The sequence below is a fragment of the Carcharodon carcharias genome, chromosome 13 (assembly GCF_017639515.1).
Source record: "Carcharodon carcharias isolate sCarCar2 chromosome 13, sCarCar2.pri, whole genome shotgun sequence".
Classification (NCBI taxonomy): Eukaryota; Metazoa; Chordata; class Chondrichthyes; order Lamniformes; family Lamnidae; genus Carcharodon; species Carcharodon carcharias.
Genome location: NC_054479.1, coordinates 132,541,929 through 132,567,732, shown reverse-complemented (window position 1 = coordinate 132,567,732; position 25,804 = coordinate 132,541,929). Strand labels below are relative to the sequence as shown.

Genomic DNA, 25,804 nt, shown 5'->3' with positions numbered 1-25,804 from the left:
TTACTCATGATGGAGAGTAGACTGATGGGGTGGTAATTGGCCGGGTTGGATTCGTCCTGCATTTTATGTACAGGAAATACCTGGGCAATTTTCCACATTGCCCGGTAGATGCCAGTGTTGTAGCTGCACTGGAACAGCTTGGCTAGGGGCGTGGCAAGTTCTGGAGCATAAGTCCTCACTACTATTGCTGGAATATTGTTACCGTCCATAGTCTTTGCAGTACCCAGTGCCTTCAACCGTTTCTTGATATCACATGGAATGAATCAAATTGGCTGAAGACAGGCATCTGTGATGCTGGGGACCTTTAGAGGAGGCTGAAATGGATCGTCCACTCCACTTCTGGCTGAAGATTGTTGCGAATGCTTCAGCCTTATCTTTTGCACTGATGTGCTGGGCTCCTTCATCATTGAGGATGGGGATATATGTGGAGTCACCTTCTCCAGTGAGTTGTTTAATTGTCCACCACCATTCATGATTGGGTGTGGCAGGACTGCAGAACCTAGATCTGATCTGCTGGTTGTGGAATTGCTTAGCTCTGTCTATCACTTGCTGCTTATGCTGTTTGGCACGCAAGTAGTCCTGTCTTATAGCTTCACCAGATTGATTCCTCATTTTTAGGCATGCCTGGTGCTGCTCCTGGCATGCCCTCCTGCACTCTTCATTAGACCAAGTTGATCCCCTAGCTTGATGGTAATGGTAGAGTGGGGGATATGCCTGGCATGAGCTTACAGATTGTGTTCAAGTACAATTCTGCTGCTGCTGATGCCCCACAGCCCAGCCTTGAGTTGCTAGACCTGTTCAAAATCTATCCCATTTAGCATGATGGTAGAGCCACACAACATGATGGAGTGTATCCTCAATGTGATGGTGGGACTTCATCTCCACAAGCACTGTGTGGTGGTCACTCCTACTGATATTGTCATGGACAGATATATCTGCTGTAGGCAGGTTGGTGGGGAAGAGGTCAAGTATGTCCTTCCCTCTTTTTGGTTCCCTCACCACTTAGCGCAGACCCAGTATAGCAGCTATGTCCTTTGGGAGTCGGCTTGTAATGATGCTACCGAGCCACTTTTTGTGATTGACATTGAAGTCCCCCACCCAGACTACATTCTATGCCCTTGCCAACCCCAGTGCTTTCTCCAAGTGGTGTTCAACATGGAGGAGCACTGATTCATCAGAGACAGGGACAGCGGTAATCGGCAGGAGGTTTCCTTGCCCATGTTTGGCCTGGCACCATGAGATTTCACGTGGTCTAGAGTCAATGTTGAGGGCTCCCCAGGTAACTCCCTCCCAACTTAAGAGCAATGTGCCACAAATGGTAATTATCTGTAAGTTGTGATTCCATGAGGATGACTGTCAGGCTGTTGCTTGATGAGTTTGTGAGACAGCTCTCCCAATTTTGGCACAAGCCCCCAGATGCTAGTAAGGAGGACTTTGCAGGGTTGATAGAGCTGCAATTGCTGCTATTGATTCCAATCCCTCGGTTGGTGCTGGTTTAATTCCTTTTAGACTTTTTAGTGGATTGATACAACAGAGTGGCTGGCTAGGCCATTCCAGGGGGCAGTTAAGAATCAACCACATTGCTGTGGATCTGGAGTCACATCTAGGCCAGACTAGGTAAGGACATCAGATTAGTACATTTTATGACAGTCGACAATGGTTTCATGTCATCATTGGACTTTTAATTCCAGATTTTTATTGAATTCAAATTCCACCATCTGCCATGGTGGGATTCAAACCCGGGTCCCCAGAGCATTACCCTGGGTCTCTGGATTATTAATTCAGCAACAATACCACTATGCCACTGTCTCACTATATGTATGGACATAGGAAATAGGAGCAGAAGCAGGCCATTTGGCCCCTTGAGCCTGCTCTGTCTGGCTGATCTGTTTGTATTTCGATTTCCACAATTCCATCTAACCCCAATAACCTTTGATTCTCTTGTTTAACAAGAATCTATCTGCCTCTGCCTTAAAAAATATTCAATGACCCCACCTCTACTGCCTTTGGGGGCAGAGACTTCCAAAGTCGCACAACCCTCAGAGAAAAATTTCCTCTCATCTCTGTCCTAAAAGGACGACCCCTAATTTTAAAACAGTGCCCCCTAGTTCTGGACTCACCCCCAATAGGAAACATCCTTTCCATGTCCACTTTGTCAGGGCCGTTCAGGATCTTGTATACTTCAATCAAATCACCCCTCACTCTTCTAAACTCCAGTGGAAACAAGCCCAGTCCGTCTAACCTTTCCTCATAAGACAACCCACTTATTCCAGGGCTCAATCTGGTAAACCTCCTCTGAACCGCCTCCAATTCATTTACATCCTGCCTGACATAAGGAGACCAAAATTGCACGCAGTATTCTAGATGTGGTCACATCAATGCTCCTGTGTAACTGAAGCATAACATCCTTACTTTTATGTTCACTTTCTCTTGTAATAAAGGTCAGCATTCCTTTAGCCTTCCTCATTACTTGCTGTACCTGTACACTAACTTTTTAAATGGATGCTCCATTGTTGAATATATTTTAGACTGAGATAGACAAATTTTTGGTCTCAGGGAATTAAGGGATATGGGGAACAGCCGGAAAATGGAGTTGAAGCCCAAGATCAGCCATGATCGTATTGAATGGTGGAGCAGACCAGGTGGGCCTTATGGTCTATTCTTGTTCCTATTTCTTGTGTTCAAAGCATGATGCAGGTTGAGGGACAAGTTATTGCCATTTTGAATGATTGGTAGCAAGCTCCTCATTAATGTTGACACTACCGTGCTTCAAGGAGAGCTTCGGGGTGTCTCTGAAGTGTTTTATTTATCCTCCCCCAAGAACGCTGACCATTTGAGAGTTGGGAAAACAGCGCCTGGCTCAGGAGATGGTTTATGGCCATCTGGGTACAGTGTCCAGTCCATCGTAGTTGATTTTGCAGGAATTTTGCCTGAATACTATGAAGCTGGCTTCTGGGAGGACACTAGCATTTATTCAACAGCCCCATTGAATGCAGAAGATGCGGCAGAGGCATTGCTGATGGAATTTCTCTAGAGCTCTTCTGTGGCGCTGATATACAGTCCAGGGCTCACTGCAGTACAGGAATGTGGTGACAACAACTGCTCTGTACACTAGGGCTTCTGTTGACTTGCGGAGATCTTTGTTGTCAAACACTCACTGCTGTAGTCTGTGGAAGGCTGAGCTGGTGCCGCTGATCCGGTGTTGGGTCTCCTCGTCAATGGTGGCCTTTTGAGAGAGGGGGCTGCCAAGCTGTGGGATGTGGTCAACTTACTCCTGAGCCTCTCCTTCAGTATATATGGGAGGTGGAATATTTGGCTAATCAGATGTGGGTTGATATGAGTTTTGTTTTGGCAACATTCAAGGACAGGCCGAGTTTCTTGTGTTTGCAGAATTAACAAGATCAAGAGCGACTTGCAAATCTGGTGCAGACTGGGCAACGACACTGCAGTCGCCTGCAAACTAGATCAATGATGTCTACGGTGGTCAGTTTAGCTTTGTCATGGAGGTGGCTGAGGTTAGTTTTTCATCTAGGCGACATTTAATGCCAACGCCAGAAGGCAGTTGATCTTTGATGAGGTGAATAACCACTGCCAGATTGTAAATTGTATAGGGGCGATCACATGGCCTTTCTTGACCCTGGTCCGGATTTTGAAGCAGTTTGCTTTAGATCTCCCAGACGAGACAGCTGCCCTCGTATCGTCACAAAGTCATCATCACACGGGCTGCAGTGGTTCAAGAAGGCAGCTCACCACCACTTGCTCAAGGGCAGTTAGGGATGGGCAGCAAGTGCTGGCCAGGCTGGTGACGCCCACATCCCGTGAACGAATGTGGGGGGCAAAAAAGCAAAAAGAGGAAGGTACGGGACAAGTAAGTAGAAAGCAGATGTTCCCTTGTGGGGTCAGAGGCGGCAATCCCCCTTCTCCCAGCCCACAAGTTGCGAAAGATAACATACTTGGGCCTGCAGTGATCTGGGCACAAAATGCCTGCTGCTAGCTTTCACTGGCATGCACGAGACAGTGTGGCAGTTCAAACCATGTGTGCATCCTGTCCTGATCATGGTGTCTTCAGAACATGGCCCTGCCATTTAAAATTAAACCTCTGCCCCTCTAGGAAGGGTGGCCTACCTGTCCCTGATTTCAAGTTTTGTTAACTTTTGTCAGTGGGTGTGGAGGGTGGTACGGTTGAAATATCCCCATATATATATATAAAGGCGGCTGCTTCATTTTTCTCCCTTTAATGGACACTGGAGAATGATGCATCTGAGCTTCCTCTGTCAGGAATGCAACGCTTAGAACAATTAATGGCCCCATTGAATTTCCTTAAAGTAGTGTGGGGAAAGGAAGGGGCGGGTCATGAACTGATGAACTGCAAGGGGGAAGTCCATGATTGAATAGGCATTCCTGGATGTAGTGGGATCAATGGCTCTCCTTTCATCTTTGACTTTCTGATATGTCTTTGTTTCTGAATCATCCAGCACATGTAACTGAATCAGTCCAAACACTCTACATTGTTTAAAAATTAGAATATGCAGTAATATTAAAAATTACCTCTTTCAGATTTCCCTTCAGATCTGTCAGAGCCTTTTTGATTTTGCTTTCATCAACTGTGAAGGAAAAATAACACTTTAGGAACGAGAAGCATTGTTTGACCCGCTCTCCTTGTTTGGGCTGAGGTTAAGTTTCCAATCTGTAAAAGGTCACGCACTGCAGAACCCCTGGGTAGCATTTTATGCTCTGGCTCCTCATTTGACCCCTCCCTCTCGGTTTGGAATGGTGCTGAGGGCAAGCCAGGACAGGCAGCATAGATGGTTATGTCCATCTGCTCCCAGCCAATTCTTCGACAGCACAAGCTCCTGCATTTATTATGGTGCCTTTGACGTGGCCAAACATCTCAAGGGGCTCCACTAGCAATGTCAAATCTGGTTGGGTTTCTTACTGAAGGTTTCATCATGTGACCTGCTGACTGTAACTGCCCCTCCACCACCCGAGCCCCCCCCCCACCCACCCCCCCACCTCCCCCCAAAACATCTCCTTATATGTCCATCCTCATGGCACACTGCCCCCTCCTAAGTGAAGAGGCTCTTTCTATCACCTGATTGGATCATTCTTGACCATCAGCCAACCAGCCTTCACTCCCATGCCTGATCTTTATATAACTAAGAAACCAAAGTGTTCAAGGGAATTTCTTTTAAGAGTACACAACTTTTTCATCCTCCTCTCATTTGGCTGCCAGGTTGCTCACGTAGTCTTGGAGTTCAATCCTTAATTCCTGAAGACTCCAGGGCGATCTGGGAGGTTTGACAACTCTGTACTTCCGAGGAGCATTATCAAACAAAATTTAACATTGGCTTAGGTAAGGAGATATTAGGACAGGTGACCAAAAGCGTGCTCAAAGATGTAGCTCCTCTCAACTTTTTGCCATTGTTCCACACAAAAACATAGGCAATAGGAGCTAGAATATGGGGTTGAGAAACTTATCAGCCATGATTGAATGGAGGAGCAGACTCGATGGGCTGAATGGCCTAATTTCTGCTCCTATGTCTTATGGTCTTATGGTCTTATGGAGTAGGCTATTTGGCCCAACCAACCTGATCAACAAGATCATTGGCTGTGATGAGAAATGTATATTTTTACATTTTTGTGATTATGTTTTCTATGTGGAAAGCTGTGGGGGTGTGTATGTGTCCAGCTTTAATTAAACAGGGGGAAGGTTACTGGAGACAGGCTGTCTGTGATGTCTAAGAGATGAAAGGTTAAAGGTGTTAGGTTTGTGCATTTGTAAACAGAGGCTAGGGTGCATTTGAATTACAAGTAAATAGGTTAGATCTGAAGTCTGCGATAAGTTGGGAAATTGATTTTTTCAGTTGTTCAATTTCAAAAGGGAGTTCAGAGGTACCGAGGAATATTTGCATCCTACAGGGGTTCCATGAGTAAATGGGGGAAGGTATATTAAGTTTTATTGACCTGATATGTAGAGGCAAAATAGAAAACATGAAAGATTTTTATATTTGGGGCATTGGAGTGTCAAAGGGGTTTGAGGACAATGTAACTGAGATGAAAAGGGAAAAAGATATTTAAGGAAAGGGGCGTTTAACTGCAAAGAGTTGTTGTTAGCGGGGGGAGGGGGGAAGGAGTGGGTGGGGCGGTGAGGGGTGCCCACTGAAGGTCAGCTTCTCCCTGTGTGAGCTGCTGAGACACTGTGAAGGTTTTGAATTGGAAGCTGCCACCCAGTGTTAAGCCGGGAGAGTCTTTGTTTTAGGAAACACTTTGTTTCTGAACCTCCTTTTGGAATTCCACATCAGAGTGGAAGTGTCTGGGAAGTCGTGAGGTGTAACTTTATTAACGTGACGAGAATCCCTTGACTTGGGTAATACTGAATTTTTATGGTTAAAAATTTATGAGGGGTTGTTGCCAGAAAGGTAGTTTAATTGTATACTTTTGACCAAACATGCTTTTTTGGGTGTTGTTCTGTAGGGCTGTTATAACTGTGTAACTGTGAGACAAGTAATGCATGGCAGCAGAGTCAAAAGCAGGAGAGAGAGCACCCACATTTGCGTTGAGAGAGGGATGGTATGGTGCAGCACCCTCACTAAGGTGTTTGCCACTGACTTCACCGTCACCACAGGCACGGTCCACGTCCTCACCAGTCAGTGCAATGGCACACTCCCCAAAGTGAGTGAGGGGCCTAATGTGGGCCACACTACACACCGACCCCCCCCTACCCACCTCCTCCGGTCTCGGAACCCTTGCCGATGTGAGCCAGCTTCTCCCTGCATGAAAACAGCTGGAGAGAGTGTGAGCAGGACACATGGTGCTGCGTGGAATGTTTGTGTGGTGAGCGGAGTTATGGTCAGGATGAGGGTGTGAGCTCGAGAGGATATGAGCCTGATGGAAATGTGAGGGTGTGTGTGAGAGTTAGTGGTGTTGTCCCTTGGGGTGTGAGGTCCCTGTGGATGTGTGATGGGTTTGTGAGTGTGTGAGTTGAGAGTGATGAGAAGAGTGAGTTACTCTGGTGGAACGGATGAGACCATTCATTCTGTAGCAGCACTGGGTGGCTGTCCTCTTTTGCAGGGTATTGGCGCTGACCACTGCTGCCACTGCCTCCCAAGCAGGATTAGTGAGGTCGCTGCCCATCCTGCGGCCTGAGCGGGGGGTAGAGGACATCACGGCGAGCCTCCACTGCATTCAAAAAGCACTTGAGAGACGCGTCATTGAACCTGGAGGCTGCAGACTTCTTGCCTTTCAGGGCCATGTCTTCTTTGCAGCTGTCGTGGGCTGGAAACACTGAGAGGTGTGCGCGTGGCTGGAATTTAAAAATGGCGCCTGAGGTGATGAAGTGGTGAGGTGATGTCGTGGTGGGCGAATGAGAGCCTGCTCGCCATGGAAACGGCATGTTTCCCAGGGAAGGCATAATTAATGTGGCGGGTTTGGGATGATACGGCGTGAAAAGCCGTCCTCCTTGGGGTGGGGGGGGTGGGGGTGGGTGGGGGGCTCAAATGTCATTTCACCTACCCGCTACTACACTTAGTGCGAATCTGGGACGATTCCGCCCTTTGCTTCTACTGCCTTTCGAGGAAAAAGACTCTTGAACACATTTGACAACTGAACATCCAAAGGTTTCCAATATAGAAAATTCCAAAGATTCAAAATTCAATGAATAAAGAAATTTATCCTCATCTCAGTCTAAATGGCTGACCCTTTATTCTGAGACTGTGACTCTGTTTTCTAGAATCCCCACCCCAGGGGAAACATTTTCCCAACATCTACACTTGAGATTTCCAGTGTTTCAATGAAATCATTCTGCTAAACTCCAGGGGATATGGGCATAGTCTACTCAACCATTGCTCCACCCTCTTAGTACAATTCCTTCGCCCTCAGAACCAGTCCCGTCTAGGGTCAGTATATCCTTCCTTAGTAAGGAGACCAAAACTACGCAAAGTTCTCCAGCCGTGACCTCATTAATGCCCTGTATAATTGCAGCAAGACTTCTTATATTCCAATTCCTTTGTAACAAAAGGTAATACACCATTTGTCTTTCTAATTGCTTGCTGTACATCATGTTAACTTTCTGTGATTCATGCACATACAGTATGCTGAGGTCAACAGCAGTGGCTCTGCTGGTTTTAGCGCAAACCAGGGATGGAATCTTTGCTGGTCTGTTGGGAATAATTCCAACTGAGGAGTGGGCTGTGTGTTCACCTGCTGAGCTAAAATGGGGAGATTTTTAATTTCATTTATGGGATGTGGGCTTCGCTGGCTTGGCCAGCATTTATTGCCCATTCCTAATTGCCCTTGAGAAGGTGGTGGTGTGCCACCTTCTTGAACCGCTGCAGTCCGTGTGGTGTTGGTACACCCACAGTGCTGTTAGGGAAGGAGTTCCAGGATTTGGTCCCAGCGACAGTGAAGGAACGGCGATATATTTCCAAATCAGGATGGTGAGTGGCTTGGAGGGGAACTTGGAGGTGGGAGTGTTCCCATGCATCTGCTGCCCTTGTCCTTCTAGATAGTAGAGGTTGTGGATTTGAAAATCTAAGGAGCCTTGGTGAGTTGCTGCAGTGCATCTTGTAGGTGGTACACACTGCTGCCAGCGGTGGTGGTGGGAGTGAATGTTTATGGTTGGGGTGCCAATCAAGAGGGCTGCTTTGTCCTGGATTGTGTCAAAATTCTTGAGTTGTTGGAGCTGCACTCATCCAGGCAAGTGGAGAGTATTCCATCACACTCCTGACTTGTGCCTTGTAGATGGTGGACATGCTTTGGGGAGTCAGGAGGTGAGTTACTCGCTGCAGGATTCCTGGCCTCTGACCTGCTCTTGTAGCCACAGTATTTATATGGCTAGTCCAGTTCTGTTTCTGGTCAATGCCCCTAAGATGTTAATAGTGAGGGATTCTTTCAGTTTGTGCTTAGGCACCAGTTCCCATAGAGTTGGGAGCAGATGGGGATGAATCATTGTGGGTACAAAATGTTAACAAACAATCCAACCTTTAAAAGAGATGTCGACATTTAGCTTCTTCTCCTTGAATTCTTCCACGGGGCTGAGTTTGATCTCGCAGTGATTAAATATGTTGAGATTTTCTTTCTCACTAATTTTTGAGCAGAGCAGTTCAGCCAGTCGTTCTCCGTATTCCTTCTGGTAGCCGTTCTAGAATTATTAAACCACATTAAGGCAAGCCGTTAGAATATTTTCAAGCTACATGTAAGAAATAAGTGGATACATTCCTGCTGCAGCTCATTGTCAGTCGGTCCTACATTTACATAGTGACATTGTAAAGGTTTCTATCAAATTCTTGTCTCCCCCCATCCTCTCCTGGGGTTCTGATTCCTGTTGGCATGTAATCCACAGCTGCTGAGTAGCATCTGCTACCTTGCCTAAAAACCAGTATATGATGAGATGCTAAGCATCGAGTAAGATATTCCTACATAGAAACAGACCATACAGCCCAACTGAACAGGCTGGAACTCTTTGGGCCAGATTGTTCTAGATTTACATAAGTGCTTATGTTCCAACTGCACCTCCTCCCACCTCTGCTTCATATAACTCTATCAGCATATCCTCCTTTTTCCCTCATGTAATGGATCCATCTTCCCCTTAAAAGCGCCTGTGCTATTCAGCCGGCACCTTTAATCCCAATACCAGCGTTTGAAGAACCTTTTACCAGGGTCACAATTGATTGTGTAGGACCCCTCCCTAAGACTGAAAGAGGAAATCAGTACTTACTGACAATAATGGATGTGTCTACCAGGTTTCCTGAAGCGATTCCTTTAAGGAATATTATAACCAAGAATATTGCGGAGGAGTTAATTAAATTTTTTTACAAGATTTGGTTTACCTAAAGAAATACAGTGAGGACAGGGGTCAAATTTCATCTCACAGCTGTTTAAGGGAGAAATGGACAGTTTGGGGATAAAACATTTTAAGTCAACAATTTATCATCCAGAGTCACAAGGAGCTTTGGAAAGATGGCATCAAACTTTAAAAATTATGACGAGGACGTACTGTCAGTGTTATCCACAATATTGGGATACAGGGTTTCCATTTTTGTCATTTGCTATTAGAGACATTCCTAATGCATTGACTGGTTTTAGCCCTTTTGAACTAGTTTATGGTCATGAGGTAAGGGGACTACTGAAATTGATTCATGAGAAATTGGTGGGTCAAAATTTAGAAACTGTTCTCCTGGATTATGTATCAAATTTCAGGGAAAGCTTGAACAGAGCATGTGAGTTGGCTAGGGAACATTTAAAGATATCACAGCAAATGATGAAAGTGAAGGTTTCCAGTACTAGGTGATACATTAAATGCAAGATTTAGTGTGCCTCACAGGATTGAAAAGAAATTGAGTGAAGTCAATTGTTTATTTGACTTCAGATAGAATAAAGAAGCAGAGGGCATGTAAGGGCAAAGCCTGTAAGCCTACAACTGTCTGCAAAGGAACAAAAATGAAAGGAACCTCAATTTGAATTTGTAAGGTGAAAATGCTTTGCCTGGTGTCTGCTTAAAGTCTATGGGTTGTTGTTGCCTTAGTGGAGATTAATTTGGGAATTTGTTGAAAATTATGATGGTAGTAATTTGTAGCCATGTGTATGTGTTTAATACCTCATTGTAAATTAATAAATATCATATTTATTTTGATATAAAAATCTCTCGAGAGGTCTTGTTCCTGAATTTTGAGCTGCATCTCAAACATACTAATTGAAAATATAGGTTATGACAGTTGTTTAGAGTTTCTCTCTGGGATTTTAAATAACTCCGCTTGAACAACAGCTGTATCAGTGAGTTCCACATTCTAAACATTCGCTGTGTAATAAAAGCATTTCTCCTGACTTCCTCATTGGATTTATCAATGACTGTCATGGTCCCCAGTTTTGGATTCTCCCCCAAGTGGAAACATTTTCTCTATCTCTACCCTTTGTAACTTTAAAGACTTCGATGAGTTCATCCCAAGCCTTTGCTGTTCTCGAGCACAGAGCTCCAGCTTGTTCAGTCTTTCCCAATGGTTATAACACATGCTCTCACAGTGAAACCTACACATACACAACATTTTCCAGGATGGCTTCCCAGACAGTGCCAGTCAGGATTGGCACCCTGAGTGATTTTTCTTCTTCATAGGCTGGAATGCACTCAGGCCATTTGTTACACCTCCAACAGCGACCAACCAGCTCGGTAGAGACTGGGGGGTGGGGAGAACTGAGAAATTCACCTGGAGTGTTAGGATGGAGCTGGCAGCCATCCATTATACACCCCACCCAAAATTCCATTCCACTGACCGAACCGGAACGGAATATCGGATAGGGTGTGTAACATGCAGCCCATGTGATATCGCTCACCAGTGCCAGCACCTAACACAATTTTTACTCCTGGGAATTGAATTTATGCCCTTTTATAGTCTCTATGGCTCAGTTTGACAACATGTAACACCTGCTCAGTGAATTGGACGGTTTACGAAGTGACTAATATCTCCTACTGAGGGTACACATCCCCATGCCTTCAATGGATTGGGGGGGGGTGGTGAATTGAGCAAGGGGAAGAGTAAAAAAATCCCTTTGCGTGATTCCATCCAGGCCAATATTTACCCTTCAATCAGCATCACTAAAACAGTTTATCTTATCATTATCACATTGCTGTTTGTGGGAGCTTGCTATGCACAAATGGTTGTTGCATTTTCCAACATTGCAGCAGCGGCTACACTTCATGGAAGTGTTTACTAGGTAATGATGCACTTTGGGACATCCCGAGGTCATGAAAGGTGTTGCATAAATGCAAGTTCCTTCTATTGTCTTTAACTCATTTACACCATGCATTTCGATGTCTTCATCTGTTGACAAGGAAGCTTGCTGATGGCACAAAAAGTACGTTATTGTCCAACCACACTGCACTCCCTTGGTACTGCATTGGGAGTGCAGTCTGGTTCTGAACCCACAACCTTCTGGCTGAGAGGCAAAAGCCCGACCCACTGAGCACAGTTGACACAGAAGCTCTGGAAGTACCCATCTACTCTCATGGTGCAGTCCCACCACATTGGACAGGGGAAGAACTGTGGGCTTCTACAGCTTTAATACAAGAACAGACCAGACAATGATTTATCACTGGCTTAGCTTCTGGTAAAGAAACGTCTATTAAATTCTGCCACTGTTGACATTTGGAAAATTTTTCCAAATCTGAATGGGTTTGTTAACAACTGCTGTAGTAATGAATGATATTTCTCATATGCTGAACTCTCAAACAAAACATGTGCCTGTTTACCCCTATTCTGGGAAAGAAAGAGCAGACAGAGACTTCTCTGTTAGGAGGGCTGAGAGGCTTGAATAGTTAGTACTTATCAGCAGCAAGCTGGCTTACGACAGCTTCATCTGTAAACACTTGACTTCTTATCTCTTACTGGCAGCTGTACATGATATTACCATAAAATGGCCACTGGAGCTGTAGAATTATTAAAGAAGGGTATAATGTAAGCTGTATAAGATTTTACTAATATTCAATCATTGCTGTTGTTGACCTTTGGTGGTCAGTGTGAGATTCGGTAAGAGGCACCTGTATCTTAACTCAGTCGAGGGTACTCCTCTCAAACAGCTGTAAGGTTGAAACTTTGGAATCACTTACTGAACTTCCCTGTTACACTGTTGATGGGGCTGTCGTAATTCACTCTGCTCCTGTACCTCTCTGCAACTCAAACATTCCCTACAAACAAACCGTCAAACCTCCCTCAAATGCGTCCTGTGAACCACACCTCACAAACAACTCCAAACACTATCACCTGTTGCTTGTCTTGGCTCCTGCCTGCCTGATTCCTGCTCCAGATTAAAAGCAGGTCACATATCTCTCTTTACCTCAGCTAGGCATGAGAGTAAAAATAACTTCTATTCACCTAAAGGGTGATTCTGAGTCAGCCATTGTAAACTGAATATACAGACTGTTACAAAATAGACATTTTAATCAGCAAGCCAAAAGCTATGAACTAAATAATCTGACGTACGATTTCTTCTATAGCTCTGTGAAAAAACACATCCCTTGGCACTATTTTCAAGAGGAGATGGAGAGTTGTCCCCAGCGTCCTGGCCAATATTTATCCCTTAATCAACTTCACAAAAAAAGATTGTTTGACTATTATCACATTGCTGTTTGTGGGACAAATTGGTCTCTTTGCTTCTTACATTACAGCAGTGATTATGGGCTAGATTTTATGGTGCCCGCTGGGTGTGTTTTTGATGGGGGGAAGCATGTAAAATATGTTCAGTGCCCAGTCCACCTCCTTTTCACCCACCCATGACCTGTTCTCCATTGCATGGGGGGGTGGGGTGGGGTGGGTGGCGGGATAGGTGAGTTGCCCACTAGGCTGCCCAACCTTAGGCTTGTTGAGGCCCTTAACTGCCCAATTAACTGGCCGTTAGGGGCCTCAATCCACCTCCACTGCCATAAAGAGCTGGGCAGTGGCAGGCGAGCCAAAGTGTGAAAGCTGTTTTTGACAGGGCTTCTTTGAAAAAGCAGGAATTGGGGGGCACTCCCCCAAGATGTCATGCCCCCACTTTGTTTCTTTCTGCTAGCTCTCCAGAACTCGGCTCCCAATCCCCTCCCTCCCCTTCCTTGTCCCTCTGATCCCTCCCCGCCCTAAAAGCCTGGGACTTACCTGCCTCCAGTAGCCATCGCTCTTCTTCCTTGTGTCTGCCTGTAGCCCCAGCAGTGCCCACTACTGAGGTCTGGCGCTGCTGGGACTGCAAGGGCTGTGACCAATCCGTCTGCTCTTGATGGGGTGGCCAGGGGGTGGGGGCCGGTGGGGGGGGGGTGGATTTTCTGTAGTCTGAGGGGCTGAAGTCCAACACTCATTGCCCTCCTCCAGTGTGTTATCGCTGTCGGGCAGGCTTTTTAAAAGTTGGCCTATTTGGGACCAACTTTCTTTCTGGGGAGGCAAGCAGTCCAACCCTCCACTTCCCTGCGACCCCCCTCCCCCCCAACACTACCATCCACAACCCCCCACCCCTCCACCACCCATCCCCCCACCCCCCCCAAAACTCTGCTCCCGACCCTGTAAAATCCAGCCTTATAAATGCAAGTCTTTCTTTTTACATGAATGGCCTTGCTAGGATTTCTCTCTGTGAAGATGACCTTTATCTGTTGTTCGCATGTTTCTCTCTCAGATTCAGTGAATGACAGGGAATCAATCGCCCTAGATTGTCCGATCACAGTGCAAAACTAAAGGTGGTGCAATAATTCAGATATGACGGTTCCATCATCACACTTGGCAAGGTGCCCAGAGGGCTGTCAATCAAACCTGCCAGCTGGTATATACCATAGCAACAAGTAGTCACAGGATCAAACTTAGCGAGGCACCCTCTTTTCATGGATATCGCTCAAACCCCGGTGTTCTCCCTCACATTGACACCAACACACTGTTACCGTGCACAATGAGATTGGATCAAATACTTGTACTGCCTACTATTTCATCATTGGCTGCCTAAGTGATAAACGTAAGCAAACTCAGTAGCCATCGCTCTTCTTCCTTGTGTCTGCCTGTAGCCCCAGCAGTGCCCACTACTGAGGTCTGGCGCTGCTGGGACTGCAAGGGCTGTGACCAATCCGTCTGCTCTTGATGGGGTGGCCGGGGGGTGGGGGGGGGTGGGGTGTGGGGTGGTGTGGGGAGGTGGTGGATTCTCTGTAGTCTGAGGGGCTGAAGTACAAACCTGGGTTCACTTCAGAGGAAAAGTCTAAAAACTCGGGATGCCTGTCAGTCTCATTTACTACAACAAATTATATCTCTAATAGTGTGCTCAGCTTAATAAAATTTCCCAAAGCGCTTCACAGGAATGTTATGAATCAAAGTTTTACACTGAGCCACATGAAGTGATGGTAGGGCAGATGGTGATAGCTCGGTCAAAGAGGTAGGTTTTAAGGGGCCCCTTAAAGAACCAGAGGGTGGTCAAGAGGCGGAGGGGTTTAGTGCGGGAATTCCAGAGCTTAGCGCCCTGGCAACTGAAGACAATGGTTGAACAACGATTAAATTCAGGGACACTTGAGAGGCCAGAATTAGGTAAGTGAAAATACCCCGGAAGGTTGTGGGACTGGAGGAGATTACAGAGATAGGGAGGGGTAAGGCCATGGAGGGATTTGAAAATAGGATGGGAATTTTAAAATCAACCCTCGCTTGAATAAAATCAACCTGTTGCTTTCAGCTCTTTCCTGGACTCGAACTCAAGTTCTGTCGAAGGGTCATGAGGACTCGAAACGTCAACTCTTTTCTTCTCCGCCGATGCTGCCAGACCTGCTGAGTTTTTCCAGGTAATTCTGTTTTTGTTTTGGCGAGCACAAGGGTGCTCGGTGACAGGGGCTTGGTGCGCACTTAGACTCAGGCAGCGGAGTTTAAAACGACATCACTTGACAGCGGGTAGAATGTGAGAGATTAGCCAGGGGCATGTTGGAATAGTGAGGCCTAGAGCTCATGAAATGGCTGGCATGGGAGCTAGAAGATGCCACGTTGGTGAGGGGGTGGGAATTATTCATCTGAGGTTGAGATATTACGATGTACTGTTGCAAAAAAGCAGAGAAAGCTTCCCTTTGAGTCTAACTGCCCTTTCCCCTGGCCTGGAATGCCTAAAGCTGTCACTGGCGAAAGGGGCAAACTGAAGGTTAAGAAAGTCCCTTTCCCCAGCAGTACCCTTACCCTCACAAAACACAGAAAATCACAGTGGGCATGATAATTCACCTCTAACCCTCTGATTTAGAATGGAAAATGTAACTTGCTGACCTTATCTTTCCATATTACACTACAAGCAGGCACCTCCAAGCTTATGTGTTCACCAACACCCTCACTCTCCAACATAGTTTGATCAAACTCTTCGCCTCTACTTCTCTCTCCTCCATTAAAATGCTCTTTAAGCTTTTTGACCAAGCTTTTGGCTCTCTAGAAACACAAGCTGAACAAAATGGGGGGAGGAGTGCACCGATGTCTCCTCCCCCTCCACCAGAAGCAAAGTCAGGATGGAGCAGACATGCTTTACACCGGCCTGCCCCACAGCCATCATGCGATGCCAGGCAGCTAGACAAGGGCCAAGTGGTACTTCTGCCCTTCACTGGAAGTCTCTCTCCCTCTGGAGCTGCCGGCCGACCAGGTTGGCTGGCAGCTCCATCAGTTCCGGCAGCACCAAGGGTGTGTCAGTGGCCACTGCTGGGACTTCAGGAGAGGAAGGAAGGAGCTCCATGGATACCTGGAGCAGGTAAGTCCAGGGTCTTGGGCAGGGAGGCTTTGGGTAGGTCAGGGAGGGGGTAGGGTAGGGAGGAAGGGGCGGGTTTAAAGTTGTGGACAGGTAGGAAGGAAGAGGGGGTTCATACTTGGGGGTGGGGTGGGGTGGGGGGGTTGGGGGTCAGCCTCCGAAGAGCAAAGCCCCCTGCCTTCCTGCCCTAAGAAGAACTTAATTAAAAAATCGGGTTGCCCGCTCCTACCCAGCTGCCCGCGCCAAACGCTTTATGGTTTGGGCAGAGCATTATCCGGGCCTATTGACTTGGCAACAAGCCTAATTGAGTCTTGCTTACTTATTTAAGTATGGTAGGTGGGCTGCTGACTTTGGTGCCCACCCACTCTGCTCCCCCCCGTATTATGGGGGTGATGTTGGCGTTGGGGGGGGGGAGTAGTGGGTGGGTATCCACCCTATTTTAGATTACTCCCCCCCACCCACCCCTGCCCAAAGCACAGCCCACTGAATTGTTACAGAACAGAAGGAGGCCATTTGGTCGGTTGTGTTTGTGCTGACTCTCGATAAGGGTTACCCAGTCGCACACCCACTCACCATTTTCCCATAGCCCTGCTAACATTTTCTCATCAGGAACCTGCCCTGACATTTCCATGCTGTCACCTTTGTTTGTCCCTAATGTGCCCTGGGAAATTTTAATCCCATTAACGGCGCTCTATAAATGCAAGTGGTTGAAAAAAAAAATAGAGTCAAAGAGAACCTTGCAAGAACTTTGAATTTAATCTCAAGCAGTCGGCTAGCTGGCTTTCAGAGTACCTTCCCATGTCAGTATGTGTGAGGTCGAGCAGCTCACTTTGGAATGCACATTACTCCGGGTAAAATCCTCTCCGAAACAGGCAGTGTTTCTATTGTCAGGGAGTAGCCAATTCCTCTGATAAAATGGAGAATGCTATCTAACCTAGCCAGATCCCTGAAGCAGGAATGTTTAGCAGCACCGTGCCAAGGAACACTCTAAACTCACAATGCTTAGACTAGAGAATTCAGTCTCTCTCTTTTTTCTTTAAAAAGCTGGCACTGATTTAACCCCCATTTTGCTGACTCCCCAGGAATTCCCCTCACTCTTCTCTCCTGAAAGAAAAAAAACAAACTTGTTTTTATATAGCGCCCTTTCACAGCCTCCTCACGTCCCAACGTGCTTTACAGCTAATAAAAATACTTTTAAAGTGTGGTCACAGTCGTAATGTAGGGCATACGGCAGCCAATTTGTTACACAGCAAGCTCCTGCAAATAACAGAGAGAACATAACCCAAGAAATAGCAGCAGGGGTAGACCATATGGCCAGCCCAGACTGCTCTGCCATTCAATACGATCATGGCTGATCGTTGGCTTCAACTTCACTTTTCCACCCCCACCCCATAACCCTTGATCCCCTGAAAGATCAAAATCTCAGGCCTTAAGTCTATTCAAAGATGGAGCATCCACAACCTTCTGGGGTAGAGAATTCCAAAGATTCACAACCCTTTGCGTGAAGTAATTTCTCCCCATCTTAGCCCTAAATGATCCGTCCCATACCCTGACAGAGACTGTGCCCCTGGGTTCTAGACCTCCCGGCCAGGAGAAACAACCTCTCCGTGTTTACCCTGTCAAGCCCCTTCAGAATCATGTATGTTTCAACGCGATCACCTCTCATTCTTCTGGACTCCAGGGAGAATAGACCCAATTTATTCAGCCTGTCATTATAGGACAACTGATCCCAAGGACCAATCTAGTTAAGTTTGCTCTACTGTCTCCAATGCAAGCATATCCTTCCTTTAATATGGAGATCAAAACTACGCATAGTACTCCAGGTATGGTCTCACTGAAGGCATATACAATTGTAGCTACGTAATAAATTACCAGAACATCTATTGTATGGATAAATATTAGTCAGGAAACCATGGAAACCTCTCGTACTTTTCTTTGAAAGAATACCATGGGATCTTTGATTTTCACCTGAGAGGACAGACATTTTGGTTTCATGTCTGACTGGAAAGACAGCACTGACTCGAGCTCCGCTAATGTTCCATTGGCACAGGCCGTTCCTCGTGTGGGGGACTGGTGAGTCTCACTTGGCTGTGCGACCCTGAGAAACACTCCAGCTAACCCTCTACCTCAGATCTCATCACAAGTCAGCAGATGGACATCAGAAGCTGATTTTTCAATCCCATAGCCTGGGGTTGCTAAACTCTGTTTCCCCAACAGTGCCTGACTGGGGTATGTTCAGCACACATCATGGCTCTGAGAGGACTCCAAAGGCCAAGTTTGTTAAAGATCTGTGAATACTATTTAAAAAAAATAAAATAAAATACTTATCAACATAAAGATTCCCATTCAAGATTCTTTGACAAGTCCTGGCAGGTTGGGGGTGGTGGGGGTGTGGGGGGGAGGGGGGGATTAAGGACTGATCCTCTTGAGGTTTAAATGTTTTTTTCAACAGGCAAGAAAGAAAGCTTTTTGCAAGATTTAAATCTTAGGGCTTAAAATGCTGTGGGACAAACAGTAGCGCAGAAATGCTCAGGGCAGTCATGTGTAATTCTTTTGTTGCTTATTTTCATAGAGACATTAATCCAATTACAGGACAAAGAAGCTGGGCACAAAGATGACAAACCCTCATGTGCCAACATTACTTGTGCCAATCCTAGGTTTCTATTTTACTCAATGCCACTCCTTTTCCAGTTGATGATTCTCCTTGCTGTTTAATAAGTTTTCATCTGTGGGAATCCAGAGTTTAGAATGGAAGTCTCTGAAAAATGGGTCTTTCTCTCTCTAAAGGAACTTTAATGGTGGACACCCTTAGCTACAAGCATTGCTCTTGCCATCAAATCAAAGCTTCAGCTGAATATATGTCAGATATTCAGTTTAATGGCACATCTTGTGTAGTATTCAATTGTTCAGTGTTTGATTGTGTGCGCCTGTTGACTCTTCTCTGTTCTCCTTGTGCCTTTAGTCAAGTCTAGGTGACTACAGAGAGAAAGAGGAACTAAATGGGCACAAGAAGCTGTAAGCATGAGTGCAGACATTTTAAAAGCATTGTAAATAAAGCTCCTCTTCAGACATAGAAACTGGTCTCATCTCTGCATATCTCTGAGGCATAAAGCACAGTATTCTAGGATAGGAGAGTGTTAAACTTTTTCAGCAGGTTGATGAATGCAACTTTGTTTTGATTTGACATGTCAGTGCTGATCAAAATCCTTGAAATAAAGGCCCACCCAGAAAGCCAGTGTTTTGATTGCAAAGTTTCACCTATCACGGATTACTTTTGTTTCATCTTGGTTCTTTCCTCCCATCTCCTCAGCTTTGTTAAAGGCGTTGACTCATGCTGGGGTACAGGGGTGTCAGCTACTGGATGTCCTTCAGCACATGTCCCGTTCTTCATGTATGATCCTAAACACAGAAGGCCAGCATTGTCCTGTCCTCACTTGACCTCAACACTTTACAGCAGTAAAGGGCACCGTCTAATTACTGGCGATATCTAGCCCTTGGTGCCTTTTCCTTTCTTAAAGCAGGCACTGGGTGGTTAGTGGTAGCTCTTCCACCATTAACATGACTTAGATCGCCAGAATCAGGACTGGCTGGAGATGTAACCAAGCGCTTTCCATGTTTTTATTGCTCATATCAACATGAAATACAGATGGTCAGTGGACCTGTTACACGCAGGAAATGTGAAAATATTAACAGATCTTCATGGGGCAGCCAGGCCCACTATTTTCAAGGTTTTTTTTTCCATTTTTTTCCTTGACGTTCCTCAGGTTGTGATCTCTCTTCTCATAAATTACCCCATGGGCATTGACCTTGATGGTTAAAAAACAATGCAAGATCAAACCTTAGTGTGATGCTCCCTCCTTCCCCTTGGAAGAGTTCCTGGCCTCCACTAAGTGGCTCTTCACAGCGGCATGACTGAAATTGGGAACTGAGCACATGCAGAACTGCGGGCGAGAACCCTGTGTTTCTGTATTAGATGGGGATCTTGATGTGTTGCACCATAATGCTCCGCTTTGACATTGAGCAACCCCGATGTAGCTGAGACCAGTTGGCATGGCAAAGGACTGGCCATTAAGGAACGGTACAAAAAGTACGCAAACAAAATTAATTTCTTCCTGAGAAAATTTGGTAATATTTATAAAGAGTTGTTAGGTAGTACAGAACTTGAGTGTTGCTGAAAAAGAGACATGTTGAAGCTTTTCGTCTTGCACTCATCAGGACACATCACCAGAATGCCAACATAAGGGGAAAACAACAACTTATACTGTATGGGAAGGGAGTACTGATTGGTTGGCACATAGACTCTGATTGGTAGATGCATTGCCATGAAGAATGTACAAGTGATGTTGACTGACAGTTAACTGCCAAGCATTGTTTGAAATTTAAACCAGGCAGCTTGACCCTGATTGGTCAAGGCATTGCCCTGAGGAATGAGTCAGTGAATGGCCATCACTTATTTTGTTTAGCTGAAAGAGGAGCAATGTGTGCACATGTTCTTTCTGTCTGCAAAGAACAGGGCGCTGTGTATTAATGTATGTAGCTTCCAGTACATGCAAATGTGCCACACTGCAAACCCAGCTGACAATCTTAAATTGGTTGTCAGCTTAATTCTTAGCACACTGAGGATTATTGAGCAAATGTTGTCCAATCATTGAATCACATCTAATGTTGGATGCTGTGTTTAGAGTTTTACAAGCACGGGCTGGTTGGGTATGGTCTGTACCTTGGTCATTATGAACAGCGGCTGGGGCATGCTGTTTGATATGACCCACCAGTCTTTAGCACTTAGGCCTACATACCTAGCATCATACTGACACTGAAATTCATAAAACACATTACTCAATCGTGTGATAGGCAGAACATATTTTTGGCTTGAAAGCCGCATCCTGTTAGCGGTGTATACCATTCGTGTTGCTACTACATAGTGGCAGTGTGAAACAGCTTAAATTTCATCCCAAATCAAAGGGGAAGAGGTATTTGTTAAGTTTGAACTCCTCTACTCCCAACTATCCTGCCACAAACCAGTGTCACTGAAGACACTGAATCCTTGAAAGTGTACCTAGCTAATATAGCGCATGCATGTTTCGAGATTCCGAGCGACCTGATTGGCTTTCACATGCAACGTGAATGTCTTACAGTGCTGTGAGGCCTTAAGACCAGCCTGGACATACACATCAGTAAAGGGATGGGAATAGTCATACTTAACAAACGTGACTATATCAACAAAATGCACGCCATTCTTAATGATGGGTCCAAATTCATATCCATTTGACCTGCTGCTCAACATGACCGGACAGCCTTGCTCGAAATAAGCTAAAAAAGGCACTAGCTGAACGTGTGTAAGAGTAATGAGCCACCGCATGATATATATGATAGGGTTTGTCCTCATGGTTCATTACACCTGTGTACGTTTGGGCTTCCCAAGACACACAAAAGTGATGTCCCTTCATACCCTATCTTATCTGCAACAGGTCCTACACAACATGAATTGGCCAAATGGTTGGGCGAATTGTAACAACCGGTTTTGACCACATGCACGGTGAAGGACTCCTTCACATTTGTGAAGGCCATACAGGGCTTGTATATTTATAGCAATGCTGTGTCCATGTGCTCATTTGACATTGCTAGCCCATTCACCAATGTTCTACTTAATTTTCCACTCCTTTGGGAAGCAGTGGTGTAGTGGTATTGTCACTAGACTGGTAATCTAGCAGACCCAGGATAATTCTCTATGGAGTTGGGTTCAAATCCCACTATGACAGAGGGTGGAATTTGAATTCAATTTTTTTTTAAAAAAGCAAGTCTAATGATGACCATTGTTGATTGTTGTAAAAACCCATCTGGTTCACTAATGTCCTTTAGGGAAGGAAATCTGCTGACCTTACCTGGTCTGGCCCACATGTGACTCCAGACCCACAGCAATGTGGTTGACTCTTAAATGCCCTCTGAACGAGGGCAATTAGAGATGGGCAATAAATGCTTGCCTAGCCAGTGATGCCCACATCCTGTGAATGAATATTTTTTAAAAAGCCATAAATATTTGCACTGCCGCATTATATCATGGCGATCTGGATGGTGTTGCCATGGGATTCCCTCTAGGCTCAGCTCTCACAAACACCTTTTATTGGGTTCCATGAGAACCATGTCTGCAATGAAATGACACCTAACTTCCCACTCCTCACATACTTCTGATATGTGGATGCTATGTTTTCTATATTTAAATCCATAGCTGCATGTAATAATTTTCTTACTTGTCTTAATGAGCTCCATCCTGCGCTCAAATTCACCTTTGAAATGGAGCAGTCAAATGAACTCTCCTTCCTCGATGTACTAGTTGAGAAATCTGCCAAGGGATTCTCTACCAGGGTCAATCGCAAGTCTCCCTTCACTGGTCAATATATGCGCCGGGATTCTTACAGTTCCACACGCTATAAGATTGGTCTTATAGGCAACCTTGCAAATAGGGCCTGAGCTATTTGCTCACCATGCAAGCTAGATGCTGAAATGAGGCACATCAAAGGCATCCTGCGGAATAGTGGCTACCCTAATCAGGTCATTTCACGTTGTAAATCATGCAAAATCATGAATGGACCCAAGGCTGTCATTTCAGCCCTGAATGGTGCTCAACTTGCCTCAGATTATCCTGAAGGGAATGGTATCTCAAAAATTTGAACAACAGGTGAAGCTTGCTGTTTCATGCTGCTACAATGCAGTAGCAACACGAGTGGTATTCACCACTAACAGGATGCTGCCATCAAGCCAAAAAGACGTTCTGTCTGTTACACAAATGAGTAATGTGGCATATGAATTTCAGTGTCAGTGTGATGCTAGGTATGAAGACTGTATGCCCCAAAGACTGGCGGATTGTATCAAACAGCATGTCCCAGCCACTGTTCACAATGAGCAAGTTACAGACCATACTCAACCAACCCGTGCTTACAAAACTCAAAACACAGTGTGCAACATTAAATGAGATTCTGCGATTGGACAACATTTGCTATATGTGCTAAGAATTAGGCTGACAACCAAATTAAAGTTGTCAGTTGGGCTCGCAGTGTGGTGCATTTGCATGTACTGGAAGCTACATATATTAATACACGGGGCCCTTTTCTTTGCAGACAGAAAGAACATGTAGACACATTGCGCCTGTTTCAGCTAAACAAAATAATTGACAGCCATTCGCTGTCTTATTCCTTGGGGCAATGCCTTAATAAATCAGGGTCAAGCTACCTAGTTTAAATTCCAAATAATGATTGGCAGTTAACTGTTAGTCACCATCACTGGTGCATTTTCCATGGCAATGCCTCTACCAATCAGAATCCAACTGCCAACCAATCAGCACTTTTCTCATACAGTATAAATTGTCATTTTCCCCTTATATTGGTATTTTTACAAAGTGTTCTTTTGAGTGCGAGATGAAAGCTTTGACATGTCTCTTTTATCAGCAATATTTATAAAAATGTTTAGCAAAGTTCAGCAAAGAATACACATTTAAAGCGAGCTTTGTTACTACTGTTAGAGTTCTTTCAGTGACCTGACAAACACTTGTCCTGCATACCAACACCAACAAGCCATTCATTTGCCTAATTGTTTTTTGTGGAATCTTGCTGTGCTCAAATTGGCAACCGTAGTTCCCCAGGTTACAACAGTGGTGACACTTGAGAAGTATTTCGTTGATTGGGAAGCGCTTTGGCACATCTTTGGGATGTGAAAGACACTATTGTAAATGCAAGCTTGTTTATCTGATAAATCCAATAGGAAATTCAGAAGAAACTTCTTTACCCAGAAAGTAGAGCTCAGTGGTACAAGGAAGAGTTGAGGTAAACAACATAGATGCATTTAAGGAAAACTAGATAAACATGAGGGAAAGAGGAATTAATAGAAGGTTGAGGTCAAGTAAAGTGGGAAGAGGTTCCTGTGGTATGGCCTGTTTCTGTGCTGTGTATTCCATGCAATTTTATATAAAGTAATCATTTCTACATTGTCATCCCATTCATCCTGAAATCCAGAATTAAGCATCACTGCAAGTGTCTCAATGTGAAGCTGTCAGTGGCATCATGTCTTTTAGTCACTTATACAGTATTGCAAATTTAAATTTCAGGCTTAATCTAAGACTGCAGTTATCCAGCAGCAATCAACACAAGGGCAGTGTTTGCCTGCTGCAACATACCTATCCTTTTTAAACTGTACACTCAACACAGCAGCATAACGTAAGGGAGTTCTGCACACATGTTGAAGCTCCAGTGGCTGCACACCTTCAGTATTAGGACACTGGCAGGGGTGAGAGATGCAAATGCTCCTGGCTACTTTTAGAAAAGTGGAACTGCACGATTAACAAAGATCCCAAGCAAAGCTCCCTCAAAATGCAGCTTGGAGCAGACTGGAGCTCTCCTGCAGCTCATGCAACTTTGAAATGGTGTGAGGCAGCCTTTGGGTATTTTGGATTCAAAAAGGCTTGGCATCCAATCAAGATCTTTTGATGGCATTGCACCTCACTTTTTAAAAATTCATTCAAGGAATGTGGGCTTCGCTGGCTGGGCCAGCATTTATTGCCCATCCCTAATTGCCCTTGAGAAGGTGGTGGTGAGCTGCCTTCTTGAACCGCTGCAGACCCTGTGGTGTAGGTACACCCACAGTGCTGTTAGGAAGGGAGTTCCAGGATTTTGACCTGGCAACAGTGAAGGAACGGCGATAAATTTCCAAGTCAGGATGGTGAGTGACTTGGAGCGGAATTTCTCCAGGTGGCGGTATTCCAATCTATCTGCTCCCTTGTCCTTCCAGATGGTAGATGTCGTGGGTTTGGAAGGAGCTTCCTCAGGAGCCTTGATGAATTCCTGCAGTGCATCTTGTAGATGGTACACACTGCTGCTACTGTGCGTCGGTGGTGGAGGGAGTGAATGTTTGTGGATGGGGTGCCAATCAAGTGGGCTGCTTTGTCTTGGATGGTGTCAAGCTTCCTGAGTGTTGTGGGAGCTGCACTCATCCAGGAAAGTGGAGAGTATTCCATCACATTCCTGACTTGTGCCTTATAGAGGGTGGACAGGCTTTGGGGAGTCAGGAGGTGAGTTACTTGCCACAGAATTTCCAGCCCCTGACCTGCTCTTGTAGCCACAGTATTTATACGGCTAGTCTAGTTCAGTTTCTGGTCAATGGTGACTCTCAGGATGTTGATAGTTGGGGATTCAGTGATGGTGATCCCATTGAATGTCAAGGGGCGATGGTTTGATTCTCACTTGTTGGAGTTGGTCATTGCCTGGCACTTGTGCAGCACAAATGTTACTTGCCATTTGTCAGACAAAGCCTGGATATTGTCCAGGTCTTTCTGCATTTGGACATGAACTGCTTCAGTATCTGAGGAATTGCAAATGGCCCTGAACATTGTGCAATCATCTGCAAAAATCTTCTGATCTTATGATGGAAGGACAGTCATTGATGTAGTAGCTGAAGATTGTTGAGCCTAGGACACTACCCTGAGGAATTCCTTCAGTGCTGTCCTGGAACTGAGATGACTGACCTCCAACAGCCATAAGCAATTTCCTTTGTGATAGGTATGACTCCAACCAGCAGAGAGCTTTCTCCCTGATTCCCATTGACTCCAGCTTTGCTA

General features: G+C 45.4%; 1 protein-coding gene across 3 annotated transcripts in view; it reads right to left on the bottom strand.

Annotated features, from left to right (window-relative positions):
* Positions 1–25,804, bottom strand: part of podxl (podocalyxin-like) — a 162,874-nt gene that overhangs the window by 8,521 nt on the left and 128,549 nt on the right. For all 3 annotated transcript variants that reach the window (XM_041202741.1, XM_041202742.1, XM_041202743.1), the window contains 2 exons: positions 8,980–9,139; positions 4,549–4,604 (listed from right to left, as the gene is read on the bottom strand). In XM_041202741.1, the coding sequence (XP_041058675.1) occupies positions 4,549–4,604; positions 8,980–9,139 (216 nt within the window). The remainder of the gene's footprint in view (positions 1–4,548; positions 4,605–8,979; positions 9,140–25,804) is intronic.